This window comes from Salvelinus alpinus, chromosome 24 (genome assembly GCF_045679555.1).
Source record: "Salvelinus alpinus chromosome 24, SLU_Salpinus.1, whole genome shotgun sequence".
In the NCBI taxonomy this organism is placed as follows: Eukaryota; Metazoa; Chordata; class Actinopteri; order Salmoniformes; family Salmonidae; genus Salvelinus; species Salvelinus alpinus.
Window position 1 is genome coordinate 11,071,746 of NC_092109.1, and position 17,516 is coordinate 11,089,261.

The 17,516-nt window shown below is 42.7% G+C and overlaps 1 protein-coding gene across 1 annotated transcript; it reads left to right on the top strand.

The window, feature by feature from the left end:
- The first annotated feature begins 131 nt into the window (after positions 1-131).
- Positions 132-14,996, top strand: LOC139552145 (V-type proton ATPase subunit B, brain isoform). Its single transcript, XM_071363580.1, has 14 exons — positions 132-329; positions 655-710; positions 865-963; positions 1,087-1,180; positions 5,715-5,792; positions 5,902-6,041; positions 6,529-6,630; positions 9,384-9,481; positions 11,569-11,692; positions 11,913-12,063; positions 12,337-12,419; positions 12,574-12,678; positions 13,099-13,228; positions 13,352-14,996. Exons 1-14 carry the CDS (start codon positions 191-193, stop codon positions 13,480-13,482), a joined length of 1,530 nt encoding a protein of 509 aa, XP_071219681.1. The 5' UTR covers positions 132-190; the 3' UTR covers positions 13,483-14,996.
- The last annotated feature ends 2,520 nt before the right edge of the window (positions 14,997-17,516 follow it).

Consider the following 17,516-nt stretch of genomic DNA (forward strand, 5'->3'; position numbering starts at 1 on the left):
AATCAGCATTCAGGGTTCGAACCACCCAATTTATAATACTTGTTTTAGCCCAAAATGTCAGTTTACACCCCTTATAATAAAACACATTTTGGAATAATCAGCACCTTGGTCAGCTCCTCCGCGTAGCTACCTCGCATGCGCAGTTTTGCTGTCACGACTTGTCTGCTCCAACTCCAATCCAGAGGTAAACATGGCGTTGAAGGTGCTGAAGGGAATGGTCAGCGGAGCTGTTAACGAGCTCTCATCAGCCGTTACCGGCAACAAGACGGCTGCCTCCCGGGAGCAAGTCCTGGCCGTTAAACGCGACTACATCTCCCAGCCGCGCCTGAGTGAGTTATTAGCTATCGTGCCCGGTAAACCGGAGAATAACGCAGGAACGGAGGGGCTAGCCAGACAGCCCGATAGGAGATAACGTTGCGCATTCTGCGGCAAGTGATGATGACTAGTAGTAGTATTCAGGGCCATCGATTGCTATTGAAACCAATTTGTATCATATGTTGCTGGGAAATATACGTTTCTCATATCCTAATGAATTCAAATAAATCGAATTTCACCATCACCCCCTCAAAATGTTTTGCAGCAGTTGCATGACTTGCAGCTTCTTACTACAACGGGTGTGAGCAGTGTGTGAGTAACTCTGTTCTCTGTTTGTAGCCTATAAGACAGTGTCTGGAGTGAACGGGCCTCTCGTGATTCTGGACCAGGTGAAGGTGAGAGATCACAGATCAGTACATCTTCAAATCAACATATTGTATTAAAACACAGCCAGTCTCTGACCAGCGGGCATGTTATTCAGTTTCCCAGGTGTGATGAAATCATCCTCATGACCCTGTGTGTGTGTGTGTGTGTGTGTTTGTGGGACAGTTCCCCAGGTATGCAGAGATCGTCCACCTGACCCTGCCAGATGGAACCAAGAGGAGTGGCCAGGTGTTGGAGGTTACAGGGTCTAAAGCCGTGGTACAGGTCAGTGTGTATGTATTTGTGTGTGACTTGCCCATCATGTCTCAAAATCCTACAACTCAGAGCCCTGTGTTAACTGTCCTTTTGCGTATGCGCACGTGTTTGTGGGTGTGCGAATGTGTGTAGGTGTTTGAGGGGACATCAGGTATTGATGCTAAGAAGACCAGCTGTGAGTTTACAGGGGACATCCTACGCACCCCTGTCTCTGAAGATATGCTGGGTATGGCACTTAGGAACTGTACGTTATTTATAATGAGGGATACCTGGAGAAAATCTGACCTCTGAAGTGAGGTCAGATATTCCCCTATACCCAAATTATAAATAAAAACACAGTGGATAGCAGAGAACATGCCTGTCATTTACCCTCACTCCTAGGACAGACCAGACCCTTTGATATGCAGTTTTAGAAACTGTCCTTCATTTTGTAAGCATTACAACGTAGCCAGAAGGCAGACCACCGCGGACAAGGGAAGGGGTGAAAAGATCTCCATTATTCTAAAAGCACTGAATGAACCTATCATCTTATTAGCGGTCCGAGAAAAAATATCCATTTAAAAACGCATTTGATACAGTTCTGTCATTTTACATGACTGGAGACAAGCAGAATCGGTTTTTAATACCACAACAGAGCCCGACAGCGAATAAGCGCCTGCTGCAGCAACAGAGACGTTTAGATTTTTTTATATAGGCTATTGTTAAAAAAAGAGGGTAGTCTAAGTTTGGAACAGTGGTACAGTTGTCTATCAACTGTAAAAATTGAGCGCAACAGAACCAATGACAACTGAAGTATCTGATCGTCATCAAAGAATTCGAGAAAAAGCCATTTGTTTATTAAAACAGCAGCCGCATATCATCAGGTATGCGCTTGTAACATGTTTTTCATTTGGAAAACTATCATTTTCTAATTTATTATATTTAATTCCATGATATTGTTGTTACAAAATAGATTTGTGGTCACTGTGATTAGGGCAATGAAATATAAGAGCATCTGCTGAACATGCGTAGGTCACTGCATGATCCTCAAACCAAAGACTGGCCAAACTCATATTTCTTCAAGTGAATTCAAAAGGCACTGCAGAAAGACTGTATAGCATAATAAGACTATTTTGTTTAATTACTATCTAATTCTAAGTAATTAGTTAACATTTTATACAGCCTAAATGTCAAATTCATGGGCATGTTGTTGATGTGTTGTTGAAATGCTGAGCGCTCCTGCCAGCCTGTTGTGTGTAACAAATGCTTCACAATTGATTTTTTTAAATGGCATTGCGTACTAAAGCTTAGTTATAGATCGCTTTATATAATCAGGTCCATTAAAACATTAAAACATCTTAAGAGGTAAGCCTATGCTTTTAGCCTTTTTCTTTAACAAATACCTTCACATACCCCATCAATTCTAGTCCTGATTTTAACTTAGCACACCAAGCCATCCAAGTTTCAACATTTACTGACACTAGCTAGGTTTCCATGTAAAGTGTTGGTCCCATGTTTCACGAGCTGAAATAGAAGATCCCAGAAAATGTTCCATATGAACAAAAAGCTTTTTTCTCTCAAATTTGGTGCACACATTTGTTTACATCCCTGTTAGTGAGCATTTCTCCTTTGCCATTATAATCCATCCATCCACCTGACAGGTGTGGCATATCAAGATGCTGATTAACAGAATGATCATTACACAGGTGCACCTTGTGCTGGGGGCAATAAAAGGCCACTCTAAAATGTGCAGTTTTGTCACACAACACAATGCCACAGATGTCTCAAGTTTTGAGGGATCATTCAATTGACTTGCTGACTGCAGGAATGTCCACCAGAGCTGTTGCTAAAGAATGTAATGTTAATTTCTATACCATACACGTCGTTTTAGAGAATTTGGCAGTACGTTCAATTAGCATTTCCCCACCAGTGGTATGTTACCACTAATGGACCTGTTGTGGATAAATATCAATGCTTGATGACGTATAGTGCCTTCGGAATGTATTCAGACTCCCTGACTTTTTCAAAATTTTGTTAGGTTACAGCCTTATTCTAAAAGTGATTAAATAGTTCCCCCCCTCATCAATCTATACACAATACCCCATAATGACTAAGCAAAAACAGTTTTTTAATGTATTTTTGCAAATTTATAAAAAATAAATAAAACTGAAATATTACATTTACATAAGTATTCAGACCATTTACTCAGTACTTTGTTGAAGCACCTTTGGCAGCGATTACAGCCTCAAGTCTTCTTGGGTTTGACGCTACAAGCTCGACACACCTGTATTTGGGGAGTTTCTACCATTCTTCACTGCAGATCCTCAAGCTCTGTCAGGTTGGATGGGGAGCGTTGCTGCACAGCTATTTTCAGAGACTTGTCCCGAAGCCACTCCTGCGCTGTCTAGGCAGTGTGCTTAGGGATGTTGTCCTGTTGGAAGGTGAGCCTTTGCCCCAGTCTGAGGTCCTGAGAGCTCTGGAGCAGGTTTTCATCAAGGATCTCTCTGTACTTTGCTCTGTTCATCTTTGCCTTGATCCTGAATAGTCTCCCAGTCCCATGCCACTGAAAACATCCCCACATGATGATTCTGCCACCACCATGCTTCACCTTAGGGATGGTGCCAGGTTTCTTCCAGACGTGACGCTTGGCATTCAGGCCAAATAGTTCAATCTTGGTTTCATTAGAGCAGAGAATATTGTTTCTCATGGTCTGAGATTCCTGTAGGTGCCTTTTGGAAAACTTCAAGCGGGCTTTTATGTTCCTTTTACTGAGGAGTGGCTTCCGTCTGGCCACTCTACCATAAAGGCCTGATTGGTGGTGTGCTGCAGAGATGGTTGTCCTTCTGGAAGGTTCTCCCATCTCCACAGAGGAACTCTCTTGCTCTGTCAGAGTGACCATCGGGTTCTTGGTCACCTCCCTGACCACGGCCCTTCTCCCCCAATTGCTCAGTTTGGCCGGGCAGCCAGCTTCAGGAAGAGTTGGTGGTTAGATGCTTCTTCCATTTAAGAATGATGGCGGCCACTGTGTTCTTGGGGACCTTCAATGCTGCAGAATTTTTTTGGATACCCTTCCCCAGATATGTGCCTCGACACAATCCTTTCTCGGAGCTCTAAGGACAATTCCTTCGACCTCATGGCTTGGTTTTCGCTCTGTGGGACCTATTACAGGTGTGTGCCTTTCCAAATCATGTCCAATCATTTGAATTTAGCACAGGTGGACTCCAATCAAGTTGTAGAAACATCTCAAGGATGATCAATGGAAACAGGATGCAGCTGAGCTCAATTTCAAGTCTCATAGAAAGGGTCTGAATACTTATGTAAATAAGGTATTTCTGTTAAAAAACATTTATACATTTGCAAAAATGTCTAAAGCTGTTTTCGCTTTGTCATTATGGTTTTTGTGTGTAGAGTGCTGAGAATTTGTATTTATTTACTACATTTTAGAACAAGGCTATAACGTAACAAAATGTGGAAAAAGTCAAGGGGTCTGAATACTTTCCAAAGGAACAGTAGTGCACACAAAATCGACTTTTTCGTAAAGAATCTAAAGTTCAATGTGTTTCCATCGCATTTTCAACTCTACTGATAGTTTTGTCACAAAAACTGTTGCACTAAATAGCAAACGTGCCTACTCTGGTCGGGCACCTGCCCTCTAGCCAACAGCTCGCAGATACAGTGCAGGTAGCTGTGCGGGTTGTCTAGTCTACATGATGACATTATTATGGATGAGAGCGAGAATATTTTCACTTATCAAACAGTAGGAATTGGCTGACAAAATCTATGGATAGTAGACTATACTTTAATCTGTCAAACAGGTAGGCCTACTTCTTTATTGAATAGGAAGAGATAGGCTCCAACACAATGCCCCTCTTGTTGTTAGTAGTCTAAAATCTAATTAAAATGAATGAATTAGGCCTTCTGGAATTAGCCGACTTTCAGCATCCATTGCTTGTCCATCTCCACGGCTGCCGCTTCATAGTAATGTACAATAAGTTATGTAAATTACTCGATTATGGCTCATTGTGAGATCAATAACGCTAATAAATAGCTTCATTATGGGCAATGAAACATATTGTTTTTTATTCAAATCAATTGTAGCAGTAGCAAACTTACCTCCGGTCCTCCTCCTCATCTTCTCTTTCAAACGGAACATTTTGGACAAATACAACATTATTTCCTGGAAGAAGCCTTTGATTCGCGCCCTGAATTGCCACCGGTGCACAGCACAGCCATTGGTTTGGCAGCACAAAAGGGGTTTGCTTCAGCAAGAACAGGGCAGGCCAGGGCTTATGATTGGGATAGCCTATCCATTGCGGTGTGTAATGCAGTGTAGCCTAGTGTTATATACACCATCCCAGTGCTTCTCTCAGCATGCTCTTCGTATAGCCGTAGCCTACGGTATAGGCTATGGATCGTTTGATTGAGACCACACTAGGCACACTTGATATTGCATGCCCAGCAGAGAATCACCTATGAGGGGCAGCATCGGGCACACATCGAGTTATAATAAGCAACTAATTCTCAAACACTGAGCAAAACGACATTTAATCGATTACAAATGACATAACCCTCCCCTGAACGAAATAAAAAAATACTAAGCACTCCCCCTGACTGAAATTGAAAAAAAGCATGACTCCCCCATTTTCCTCTTGGTAACAATTGTGTAATTTCGACCTCTCCCTCACTGTAAATGTTTTGTTGTTGTTGTTGTTGTTGTATACACACGTACAGTAACACACGTTAAGAACAGTCAATCTGAATCTGTGCATTTCTGTTTGCAGGGCGCGTGTTTAATGGCTCAGGCAAGCCCATCGACAAAGGCCCCGCAGTGATGGCAGAAGACTACCTGGACATCATGGGTACACGTCTAGAGTTATAGATTGAGAGATGAATATAACAATAGAGAGTATTGTTTCTTTTTTGAGGAGATGATAATGTGTGTGTGTGTGGACGTGCGCGTGTGTCCAGGCCAGCCTATCAACCCTCAGTGTCGTATCTACCCGGAGGAGATGATCCAGACAGGGATCTCTGCTATAGACGGCATGAACAGCATCGCTAGGGGGCAGAAAATACCCATCTTCTCTGCTGCAGGACTGCCACACAACGAGGTACGCATGCACACACAAACACACACACACACACACACACACACACACACACACACACACACACACACACACACACACACACACACACACACACACACACACACACACACACACACACACACACACACACACACACACACACACACACACACACACACACTACCTCCGTTAACCCCCATCCTCAGCATTAAGAGCTGTGTGAATGGCCTGGCAATTTGTGTGAAGGTATTGAAGTAGCACATCCATAGGGTCTAGTGCTGATTAAACCCACTAATTAAATTGATTCATTAATTTGTATCATTTTCTTTTACTTAGTTCAGTTTGATTAAATGGGAAATGAGCTTTGAGGCTCTCCTCCAAGGAAGGAAACAGTTGTTTTTTCATATCCTGCAGTGTGTTTCTTTCTTTCGCCCCATCTCTTCTCCTCTGTCTTTTTCTCCCCCCCCCCCCTCTCTCTCTCTCTCTCTCTCTCTCTTTCTCTCTGTAGATAGCGGCTCAGATCTGTCGTCAGGCAGGCCTGGTGAGGAAGTCTAAAGATGTGATGGACTACAGTGATGACAACTTCGCTATCGTCTTCGCCGCAATGGGGGTGAGACACATACACGCACACGAACATGGTTACACGCACGTGGCCCCTTAAAGGGCCAATCCGTAAAGGGCCAAAAGCTGATGGATAGGCCTGGAGAAATGTATCCACTCTCAAATTCATAGACAGAGCAATGGACGCAAGGACTGACCATCCATGATATCACATGTATAGTTTAAAGCATGTTTTGAGGCTATTCAGTGTTTTTTTAGATTTACAATGTCTACAAACATTGGAGTCAAACAAGGTTATATTTGTTGTTCTGACAGGATGTGACAGTTGAACTTAGCTCATGGGGCATTTATAAGTTATATTCTTCCAGAAACAATGGATACATATTATACATTTCTAAGTTAATTTTTTAAAATGTAACAACTGCAGATTGACCCTTTAAAGCAACGGTTCCCAATGTAGGGGTTGTGACCCCGGGAGAATTTCCAACCCTGCCCCAAAAATGTTTTTATTAATATACAGTACCACCTTCTCATTCAAGGGTTTTTCTTTATTTTTGCTATTAATAGTGAAGACATCAAAACTATGAAATAACACACATGGAATCATGTAGTAATCCCAAAAAGTGTTACATATTTGACCAAATAAGGCTGTCTTCTGTATACCACCCCTACCTTGTCACAGCACAACTGATTGGCTCAAACAGATTAAGAAGGAAAGAAATTCCACAAATGAACTTTGAACAATGCAGACCTGTTAATTGAAATGCATTCCAGGTGACTACCTCATGAAGCTGGTTGAGAGAATGCCAAGCGTGTGCAAAGCTGTCATAAAGGCAAAGGGTGGCTACTTTGAAGAATCTCAAATATAAAATATGTTTTGATTTGTTTAACACTTTTTTTGTTACTACATGATTCCATATGTGTTATTTCATAGTTTTGATGTCTTCACTATTATTCTACAATGTAGAACATTTTGCAAGTCAATGTAGAAAATAGTAAAATAAAGAAAAACCCTTGAATGAGTTTCCAAACAATTTCCAAACTGTTGACTGGGACTCTATACTGTATATCATCTTTATATCAAAATCATTGTAATGTGGTTGACCTTAATTAAAAATCTAAATGAAAGTTAGATGCTATGACACCCTGTGGAGATTGGGCCTGAGTGATCAGGTTACTGTAAACTTGGTATTGTTTGATTGGACAATGGTGGTTGGTTTTACACATTCAGATGTTATAAATGAAATGAAGGTCTGTTGTTCTCTCTCTCATCCTGTATCCTGTCCATTTGAAGGTTATATGATCAATTGAGATTTTTCTAGGACTCTGGCCTAGTAGGCATCTCTTTGTTCATGCTTTGTCTTGTAAGTTAACTGAGGATCTATATGCTCATAATTATGCTTTGTTAATGTCAGTATTGCCTTGTAACTTAAGTTGTATGCCTTGTATGTGAATCCATTTGTTTTGCAAAGTAATGAAATGATGCTTGCTTTGATATTCACTTCTCATAATGTTTATTATAATGTTAAAGGGAGTCAGATAAAGATAACAATTTGAGTAGGCTAATTGCATAGTCTTATTATGAGTCGCATGTGAGGTACACTATATATACAGAAGTATGTGGACACCCCTTCAAATTAGTGGATTCGGCTATTTCAGCCACACCCGTTGCTAACAGGCGTATAAAATCGACCACACAGCCATGCAATCTCCATAGACAAACATTGGCAGTAGAATGGCCTTACTGAAGAGCTCAGTGACTTTCAACGTGTCATAGGATGCCACCTTTCCAACAAGTTAGTTCGTCAAATTTATGCCCTGCTAGAGCTTTCCCGGTGAACTGTAAGTGCTGTTATTGTGAAGTGGAAACGTCTAGGAGCAAAAATGTCTCAGCCGCGAAGTGGTAGGCCACAGAAGCTCACAGAACGGGGACGCCGAGTGCTGAAACACGTAGTGAGTAAAAATCGTCTTTCCTCGGTTGCCACACTCACTACTGAGTTCCAAACTGCCTCTGAAGCAACGTCAGTACAATAACTGTTCATCGGGAGCTTCATGAAATGGATATTCATGGCTGAGCAGCCGCACACAAGCCTAAGATCACCATGCGCAATGCCAAGCGTCGGCTGGAGTGGTGTAAGGTTCACCGCCATAGGACTCTGGATCAGTGGAAATGCGTTCTCTGGAGTGATGAATCACGATTTACCATCTGGCAGTCGGACTGACTTTTCTGGGTTTGGCGGATGCCAGGAGAACGCTACCTGCCCCAATGCATAGTACAACTGTAAAGTTTGGTGTAGGAGGAATAATGGTTTTCATGGTTCGGGCTAGGCCCCTTAGTTCCAGTGAAGGGAAATCTTAACGCTACAGCATACAATGACATTTTAGACAATTCTGTGCTTCCATCTTTGTGGGAACAGTTTGGGGAAGGCCCTTTCCTGTTTCAGCAGGACAATGCCCCCGTGCACAAACCGAGATCCATGCAGAAATGTATTGTGGAGATCGGTGTGGAAGAACTTGACTGACCTGCACAGAGCCCTGACTGCAGCAATGTTCCAACATCTAGTTGAAAGCCTTCCCAGAAGAGTGGAGGCTGTTAAACAGCAAAGGGGGGACCAACTCCATATTAATGCCCATGATTTTGGAATGAGATGTTCGACGAGCTGGTGTACACATACTTTTGTTGATGTAGTGTATATATAATATACACATATCAAATAATACCCCACTACAGGGTGACCGCTTTGTTATTATTTCAATGAAGGATTCCAGCTTTAATCTTTGACCTCTAACCCTTGACCCCAGGTCAACATGGAGACAGCTCGGTTCTTCAAGTCAGACTTTGAGGAGAATGGTTCCATGGACAATGTCTGTCTGTTCCTCAACCTGGCCAACGACCCCACGTAGGTCACTTCTAACCTTTAACCTCTACCCTCATCTCACCTGCTCCTCAACCTGTCCAATTAACCTTCATTGCAGGGTTTTTGTTAGCTGGTAATTGCCTGTTTTTGGGCAATATATTTTTTGTTGTAGCTGATAAATAGAATCGTTGCCAGCCAAATTGACCGGGAGAAAAAACAATCCCATTGAAAAAGTATTATTTTTATTAATTGATGGAAATATCAGTTGATGTAAATACAGTTGACTATCATGCTTATTGGCTTATAGGTTAATTAGCTACATTTAGTGGAATAATTGGGGCGTGTGTATTTTCGTTAGTCGCATGTATTTTATTTATCACACGTCACGGTATATAGAGCTAATTTTGAGGGGAATATCACTAGTCGGACAGCGGTAGAGCTGCTGCTGGAGTGAAACGTGCTTTTATAAGCACAGTCATTGTGCAACAATTCTAAATGTAATTGCGTTTTGATGTCCATGTTTTTTCTCAACTCGTAATTGAAGCGTGCCTCCCATTTGCCATTCAGTGCATAGGCAACAGTAGGCAGGGTATCCAACTAGCTCTCACAGTGTCACTTCAGAATTAGACGTTCGTCCGTGTTTCTCAAATTTCGAAGTTGTTGCACTTTTTTAAGTGTTTAAGGTTGTTTAGGCATTACCTCTGATTTTTTAAGGTAAGGGTTTAAATTTTGGGTTAAGCTTAATACAAAAATAGCTTTGTTTCGCAGGATTTGAACTTGCAACATTTGGAATCAGGTGCAGATAGTTACACACATCCACAATGCCCTAGCCAAACTGAAACCTACTTGAAGGTAACAGTGCTCGCTGTTGCCCCTAAGTCAACAGACATAGATTCGACACAAGTCGAATACTGACTTGTGTCATTGGTGACCTGGCTGGGGTATCAGTGTCTCACACACCACTTTGCAATGCGAGTCGGAGGCATTTTGAAAACATATACTTAATTGTTTGAAACCTGAACTTTTTATTTCATATTATGAGGTATGTCTTACCTTGCTTCAAATGATCCTAGGCAAAATCTGACCCTAGAAACATGGAGGCAATTGTTTTATAAAGACTTCCTCATATGCCATTGAAACCAGAATTTCTTTCCTGTTCTATTGGTTTTCACATCAACTTTCTTTTGTAGTCCAGCAGCCAAAAGCACAATCCTAGTCATATTAGCAATCCATCCCCGTTGTTGCATCTTTATAGTCCCCGTCTTTCCAAGTTTCCAACAGAGATTTTCATCTCTGTCACATATGGAACTTATATTATCAGGTGCAGGTAGCCTAGTGGTTAAGAGCATTGAGCCAGTAACTGAAAGGTCGCTGGTTTGAATCCGCAAGCTGTCCAGGTGAAAAATCTGTTGATGTGCCCTTGACGAAGGTATTTAACGCTCATTTCTCCTGTAAGTCGCTCTTGATATGAACGTCGGCTAAATGTTTAGAATGGTGGTTTCCTGCTAATTGCATTTTGGAAAATTACGTTTTATTTGCTGCTTCATTACAAGAGTTGCATGTTCTGTTAACCTTTATTTAACTAGGCAAGTCAGTTAAGAAATGACGGTCTACACCGGCCAAACCCGGACGACGCTGGACCAATTGTGCGCGGCCCTATAGTACTCCCAATCACGGCCGGTTGTGATACAGCCTGGATTCGAACCAGGGTGTCTGTAGTGACACCTCTAGCACTGAGATGCAGTGCCTTAGACCGCTGCGCCACTCAGGAGCCCAATGTTAAGATGAACTACCATAATGTAAATGTGATTCCTGTCATTCTGAGCACTGGAGGTGGACACCCTAATGCATGGGTCGGGCGACAGGCAAAACAAATCTAAAATGTACTGTATAATATATATATTTTTTTACTGTATAATCACCAGGAATTCATCGGAAAATTTGTTTCATTTTGGAAATCTGTTCTCAAGTATTTCCACGAATAAAAAAAGATACATATGTCATTGTGTCTCAATGTAATCAAGGTATGAAATGTTTTTTATTTTCAAATACAATCTATTTTTGGGCCTAGTTGTGGTCAATTTGCAGTGTACAAATGATCATAATTATGTTCCTCTCTCTACTCGCAGTATAGAGCGTATCATCACGCCCCGCCTAGCTCTGACATCAGCAGAGTATCTGGCCTATCAGTGTGAGAAGCACGTCCTCGTCATCCTGACTGACATGAGCTCCTACGCAGAGGCGTTACGAGAGGTATAACACACACACACACACACACACACACACACACACACACACACACACACACACACACACACACACACACACACACACACACACACACACACACACACACACACAAACACAAACACGCTATGATGCTACGAGAGGTGAGACATCGCCACAGCAAACATCAACATTATTACACATTAAATCAATGATAACGAGTAAATGTCATCCCCCCACCTCTCAGGTCTCAGCGGCCAGAGAGGAGGTCCCAGGTCGTCGTGGTTTCCCAGGCTACATGTACACTGACCTTGCCACCATCTACGAGAGAGCTGGTCGGGTGGAGGGACGCAACGGCTCTATCACCCAGATCCCTATACTAACTATGCCCAACGATGGTATGTTTATCACCCAGATCCCTTTACTCACTATGGCCAACGATGGCATGTCGATCACCCAGATCCCTACACTCACTATGCCCAACAATGATATGTCGATCACCCATATCCCTTTACCCAACGATGCTACTGTACACACATGTATTGCTTAACTGACTGCTCAAATATGGACAGTCTTTTACTTACTTCCTCTCTCTCAAGTGATGTTGTGATGTTCTGACTCTCTTCCTCTTTACCTCTCCCCCCCTCTCTCTCTCTCTCTCTCTCTCTCAGACATCACTCACCCCATCCCTGATCTGACAGGGTACATCACTGAGGGACAGATCTACGTGGACAGACAGCTGCACAACAGACAGGTGACACCACAGAGACACACACAGCTATGTGGCTGTTACCTTCAAAAGTGCCTCTGGGCATTGGCAGGATTCTAGTGTCTGGCAAATCGATTCTCTCAATTGATGTTGTGATGTTTCCAACTCTCTCCCTCTTTACCTCCCTCTCTCTCTCTAGATCTATCCTCCCATCAATGTTCTGCCATCACTGTCTCGTCTGATGAAGTCAGCCATCGGAGAGGGGATGACACGCAAAGACCACTCTGATGTCTCCAACCAGCTGGTATGCATACACACACATACACACACATACACACACATACACACACATACACACACATACACACACATACACACACATACACACACATACACACACATACACACACATACACACATACACACACATACACACACATACACACACATACACACACATACACACACATACACACACATACACACACATACACACACACATACACACACACACACACACACACACACACACACACATACACACACACACACACACATACACACACATACACACACATACACACACATACACACACATACACACACATACACACACATACACACACATACACACACATACACACACATACACACACACACGCTGCTCAACAACATTAGACACTTCTGCTGGAAAACATCTGTTATTGTGTGTGTGTGTGTGTAGTATGCGTGTTATGCTATAGGTAAGGACGTGCAGGCGATGAAGGCTGTGGTAGGAGAGGAGGCTCTGACGCCTGATGATCTTCTCTACCTGGAGTTCCTACAGAAGTTTGAGAAGAACTTCATCGCCCAGGGTACACTGGGGCATAGGGGGGAGCGGACAGGAGGACTGTGTGTGTGTGCCTGCCTGCCTGCGTGCGTGCGTGTTTGAGTGCGTGTGCAAGTGTGTAATCTCTCTCTCTCTCTCTCTGTTCCAGGAGCCTATGAGAACAGGACTGTGTTTGAGACACTGGATATCGGCTGGCAGCTGATGAGAATCTTCCCCAAAGAGATGCTGAAAAGAATCCCTCAGAGCACCCTGGCAGAGTTCTACCCCCGCTTGAAGTAATGATGATAACATAGGGATGCATAGTGACACACACACACAACTCCAACCCTTCTCTCTTGCTCGGTCTCTTTGTAATGGTGTTGCTGTTGTAACATTGCCAGTAGCTTCTGTACTGTACGCATTGTCATAGGCTAGTACTGATACTGTCACACACAGAGACAACCCCTTACCCTAACAGATAAACCTATAGAAGTAGAAGATGCACATGATGGAGACAGTGGTTTCCAAGCCAGAGAGGTTCTCTCTGACCAGCAGAGCCAAATAGCCTGGTAATAGGGTCTGGGATTTTCCCTGGTCAGATCATATGATCAGGAAAATCTCCTGGCCTTGGCTGTTAGATGTATTGGATGGATGGATAGATGGAAGGATGGATGGATGGAAGGATAGATGGATGAATGGTGAATGGTCTGTTATAAGTCAGAGAGATGGTATAAGGTATTTTTATCAGGATGTGTAGGTGTACTGTAGGTGTCGACTAGTGAATATGCAGTGATGATGCATGTGTTTGAAAGATGGGATCAAGCCCAACAGCCTATTTCACTCACAAGTGATTGTGTACGTTTCTAATGGTCTTTTGTTATGACCAATAAGTTGCCTGTGTGTTGCTGATAGTATCTTCTGCATAGATCAGTGGCGTTTCTGCCTCGAGTTAACCTGAAAGCTCCCTTAATTCATTGAACTAAAGCCAGAGATACAACACATAAACTGCCTGTTGTTATTATTGCCTGTTCACTGAGTGCATAAACATTAGGAACGTCTTCCTAATATTGAATTGCACCCCCTTTTGCCATCAGAACAGCCTCAGTTCGTCAGGGCGTGGACTACAAGGCGTCGAAAGCGTTCCACAGGGATGCTGGCCCATGTCGACTCCAGTGCTTTCCACAGTTGTGTCAAGTTGTCCGGATGTCCTTTGGGTGGTGCACCATTCTTGATACACATGAGAAACTGTTGAGCATGAAAAACCTAGCAGCGTTGCAGTTCTTTAAACACTCAAACCGGTGCTCCTGGCACTTACTACCATACCCCGCTCAAAGGCACTTAAATCTTGTGTCTTGCCCATTCACACTCTGAATGTCAAATGTCTCAAGACTTAAAAATCATCCTTCTTTAACCTGTCTTCATCTACACTGATTAAAGTGGATTTAACAAGTGTCATCAATAAGGGATCATAGCTTTCACCTGGATTCACCTGGTCAGTCTATGTCATGGAAAGAGCAGGTGTTCCTAATGTTTTGTACACTCAGTGTATCTGTGTTGTCTATATATTTCTCTCTATATTTCTCTATTGTAGCTGCTCCGTCGACACGCACGCTGTGGTTTAGTGATGGCAATGTTGTTATTTACAGTGAAGACCTCTAGAGTAGATGGATGTACTGTATTTATGTATGTGTTCCTCTATATCTTTTGGTAAATGTTCTGTTTCGGGATTTATGGTTAGTGTAGTTTTGGTCGAAATGCATGCATGACTGCTCAGCTTTTTGGAGTGTGTCTGTGCAATAAAGGAATACACGCTGCTCCCGCTCTCTTCTGTGGTTCCTAACACAGCTCTTTAAGGACGCTGACACACAGACTTTTGGCATCCGGAAATTACGGATTGAGCCAATGGTTTTTCAGTGGATGTTATCCGTTGATGGATGACGGACAACAGAGATGATTGTCCGACAGAAAACGTACAAATTGTCAGTTTTTATTTATGAAACTCGTCCAGAAAGAGTTTAACTTTTAACGGACAAAAAAACAGACAATGATGAATGCGTCATGCAATTTCGTACGTCTTCATGCGTCTCTTTGCGGCCGTGGCCTTGCACATGCAGTGCACACACACACAGTTGCGGAGACAGACAGTCCTCTGTGATAGCAGATGCAGTACAGTAAAAGGCCACAGGGTGGTGCTGTTGAACTGTGTACTAATGAACGTAATAAACTGCTCCCCTCTCCAATCAGTGAACCTACCGTAGGCCTACACCTTATAGGTAGATTGTAAGTAATGACAGTTGCTCTGTACTGAACACATGCTGAGAAACAAGCTGGTTGGCTCTTCAGTCCCACTGAGTACAGACAGGATTTAAGGTTAGTGTTTAGGAAGGGAGCGAGGAGAGAAGGGGGAGTGAGAGAGAAGAGGAGATATGTGTGCATGACATGCCCTGTAGGCAGAGGGCTGTGTGTTCTACTGTGTCCTCATGCACACAGACAGTTTGTTCTCTCTCGAGTCTCTTCTGGCCTTCAAACAGATAATGAACCTAATCTCTCCCTCGCTCTCTGTCTTCTCCCTCCTATGCCAGACTCACACCTTCGCTAAACACCTCTCTGTGGGGTGGAAATGAGCTGTGTTCTCCCTGGTGAGGACAGGTGTGAATTTTCTTGTGTCTTTGTGTGTGCATGTGTACACACACGTGTAGGGGGTCAGTCGAGTCCTACAGGGAGGTGAATCACTGGATGTAAATCAGACATACAAGCCAAGCAGAAGAAACACACAGCTTGGTACAAGGGAAGGTCTTTGCGTGGGGTGGCATTTTTAGAGGGCATGTGTGTTTATCATTCCTCAAAGCCTCAGTGTGTCTGCCATGATGACACACACTGTCACATCTCATAGATCACACACACACACACACACACATACACACCTGTGTGTGTGAGCAGTTTTATTATGCTGAGTGTCACATGCTGTGAGCTTCTCCGTTCTGTCACTTGTATCTTTCTATTAATCAGACGTGTGTGTTTGTGTGTGGTGTGTGTGTGTGTGTTTTGCAGGGTAAACAAACATATGGTTTCTCTTCTCCACACGCATTGGAATTATTCATGAGCTGTCTGTATGCGATCACAGTCAGATAACACACATAATTGAAGTAATGACGATAGCATAAGGACGTGTGCTGAAGGACACACACACGCACACGCACACACACACACACACACCACTAAAATGGCCTGTATCCAGGCAACTGTGAGAGAGCAGTAGAGTGTGAATGGTAATAGTCAGAGGACTATTATTATGTATTTAATCGATATTTAATTGAGCCAACCTTAACCCTTTTCACAGTCTCTATGGGCTTTTTATTGTATCGAAGGGGACACACAATGTGCTGCACAAGAATAGAGGAGAGAAGAGGAGGACGGAGGAGAGGAAATGAGAGCAGAGGAGAGTAGATGGAAGAGGGAAGGAGAGGACAGGAGAGTAAATTAAATATGAGGAGAGGGGAGGAGAGGACACGAAAGGAGAGGAGAGGACAGGAGAGTAAATGAAATAGGAGAGGAGAGGAGAGGAAGGGGGAGGAGACACGAGAGGAGTGAAAACAAGAGAAGAGGTGAGAGTCTAAAACAATGCCAATTGTTTTAGATCGATTTTACCTTATGATCGCTGGAGACAAATGTGAAACCAGTCATATGGCAGCAATCTGAAGAATATCAACATATCACCTTTTCCACCTTCTACAGTGTAAAACATTTCCTGTAATTTTTACAGAAAATTACTGGCAGCACAGTAGCCAGTAGGTTACTGTACATACAGTATACAGTAATATACTGGCAACACAGAAGCCAGTAAATTACTGTAGATGTACAGGACCTTTACTGTAACACTTTACAGGATATTACCGGAACACCTGACTACAGCAACATGCTGTATTTTTTTTAAATTTACAGCACATTACTGGAAGCACAGTGGGTTAGTAAACTGTTGCAGATTTACAGTGCAGATAGCTAGTGCCATGTATTTGATATATGTATTTCAATACCTCTTCTGTATTTCACTAGCCTAGACTACAATTCATGTAACAGTTTAATTAGAATACATGTATTTTTTTTATACAACTATATACTTGCAAAGTAGCCTGCTTAACTACAACGTTTCTCTGTCACGGTAACATCATCTTTTTACTTGCTATGACTGTGGTATATTATTGTTAACCTTAGTTTAATACACTGACTGTAAGTCCCTCTGGATAAGAGTATCTGCTAAACGACCCCCAAAAAAGTATAAATGGAAATGAAAATGAACACTTGCAAAGCACACTGCTGGGTATTATTCTAATGAC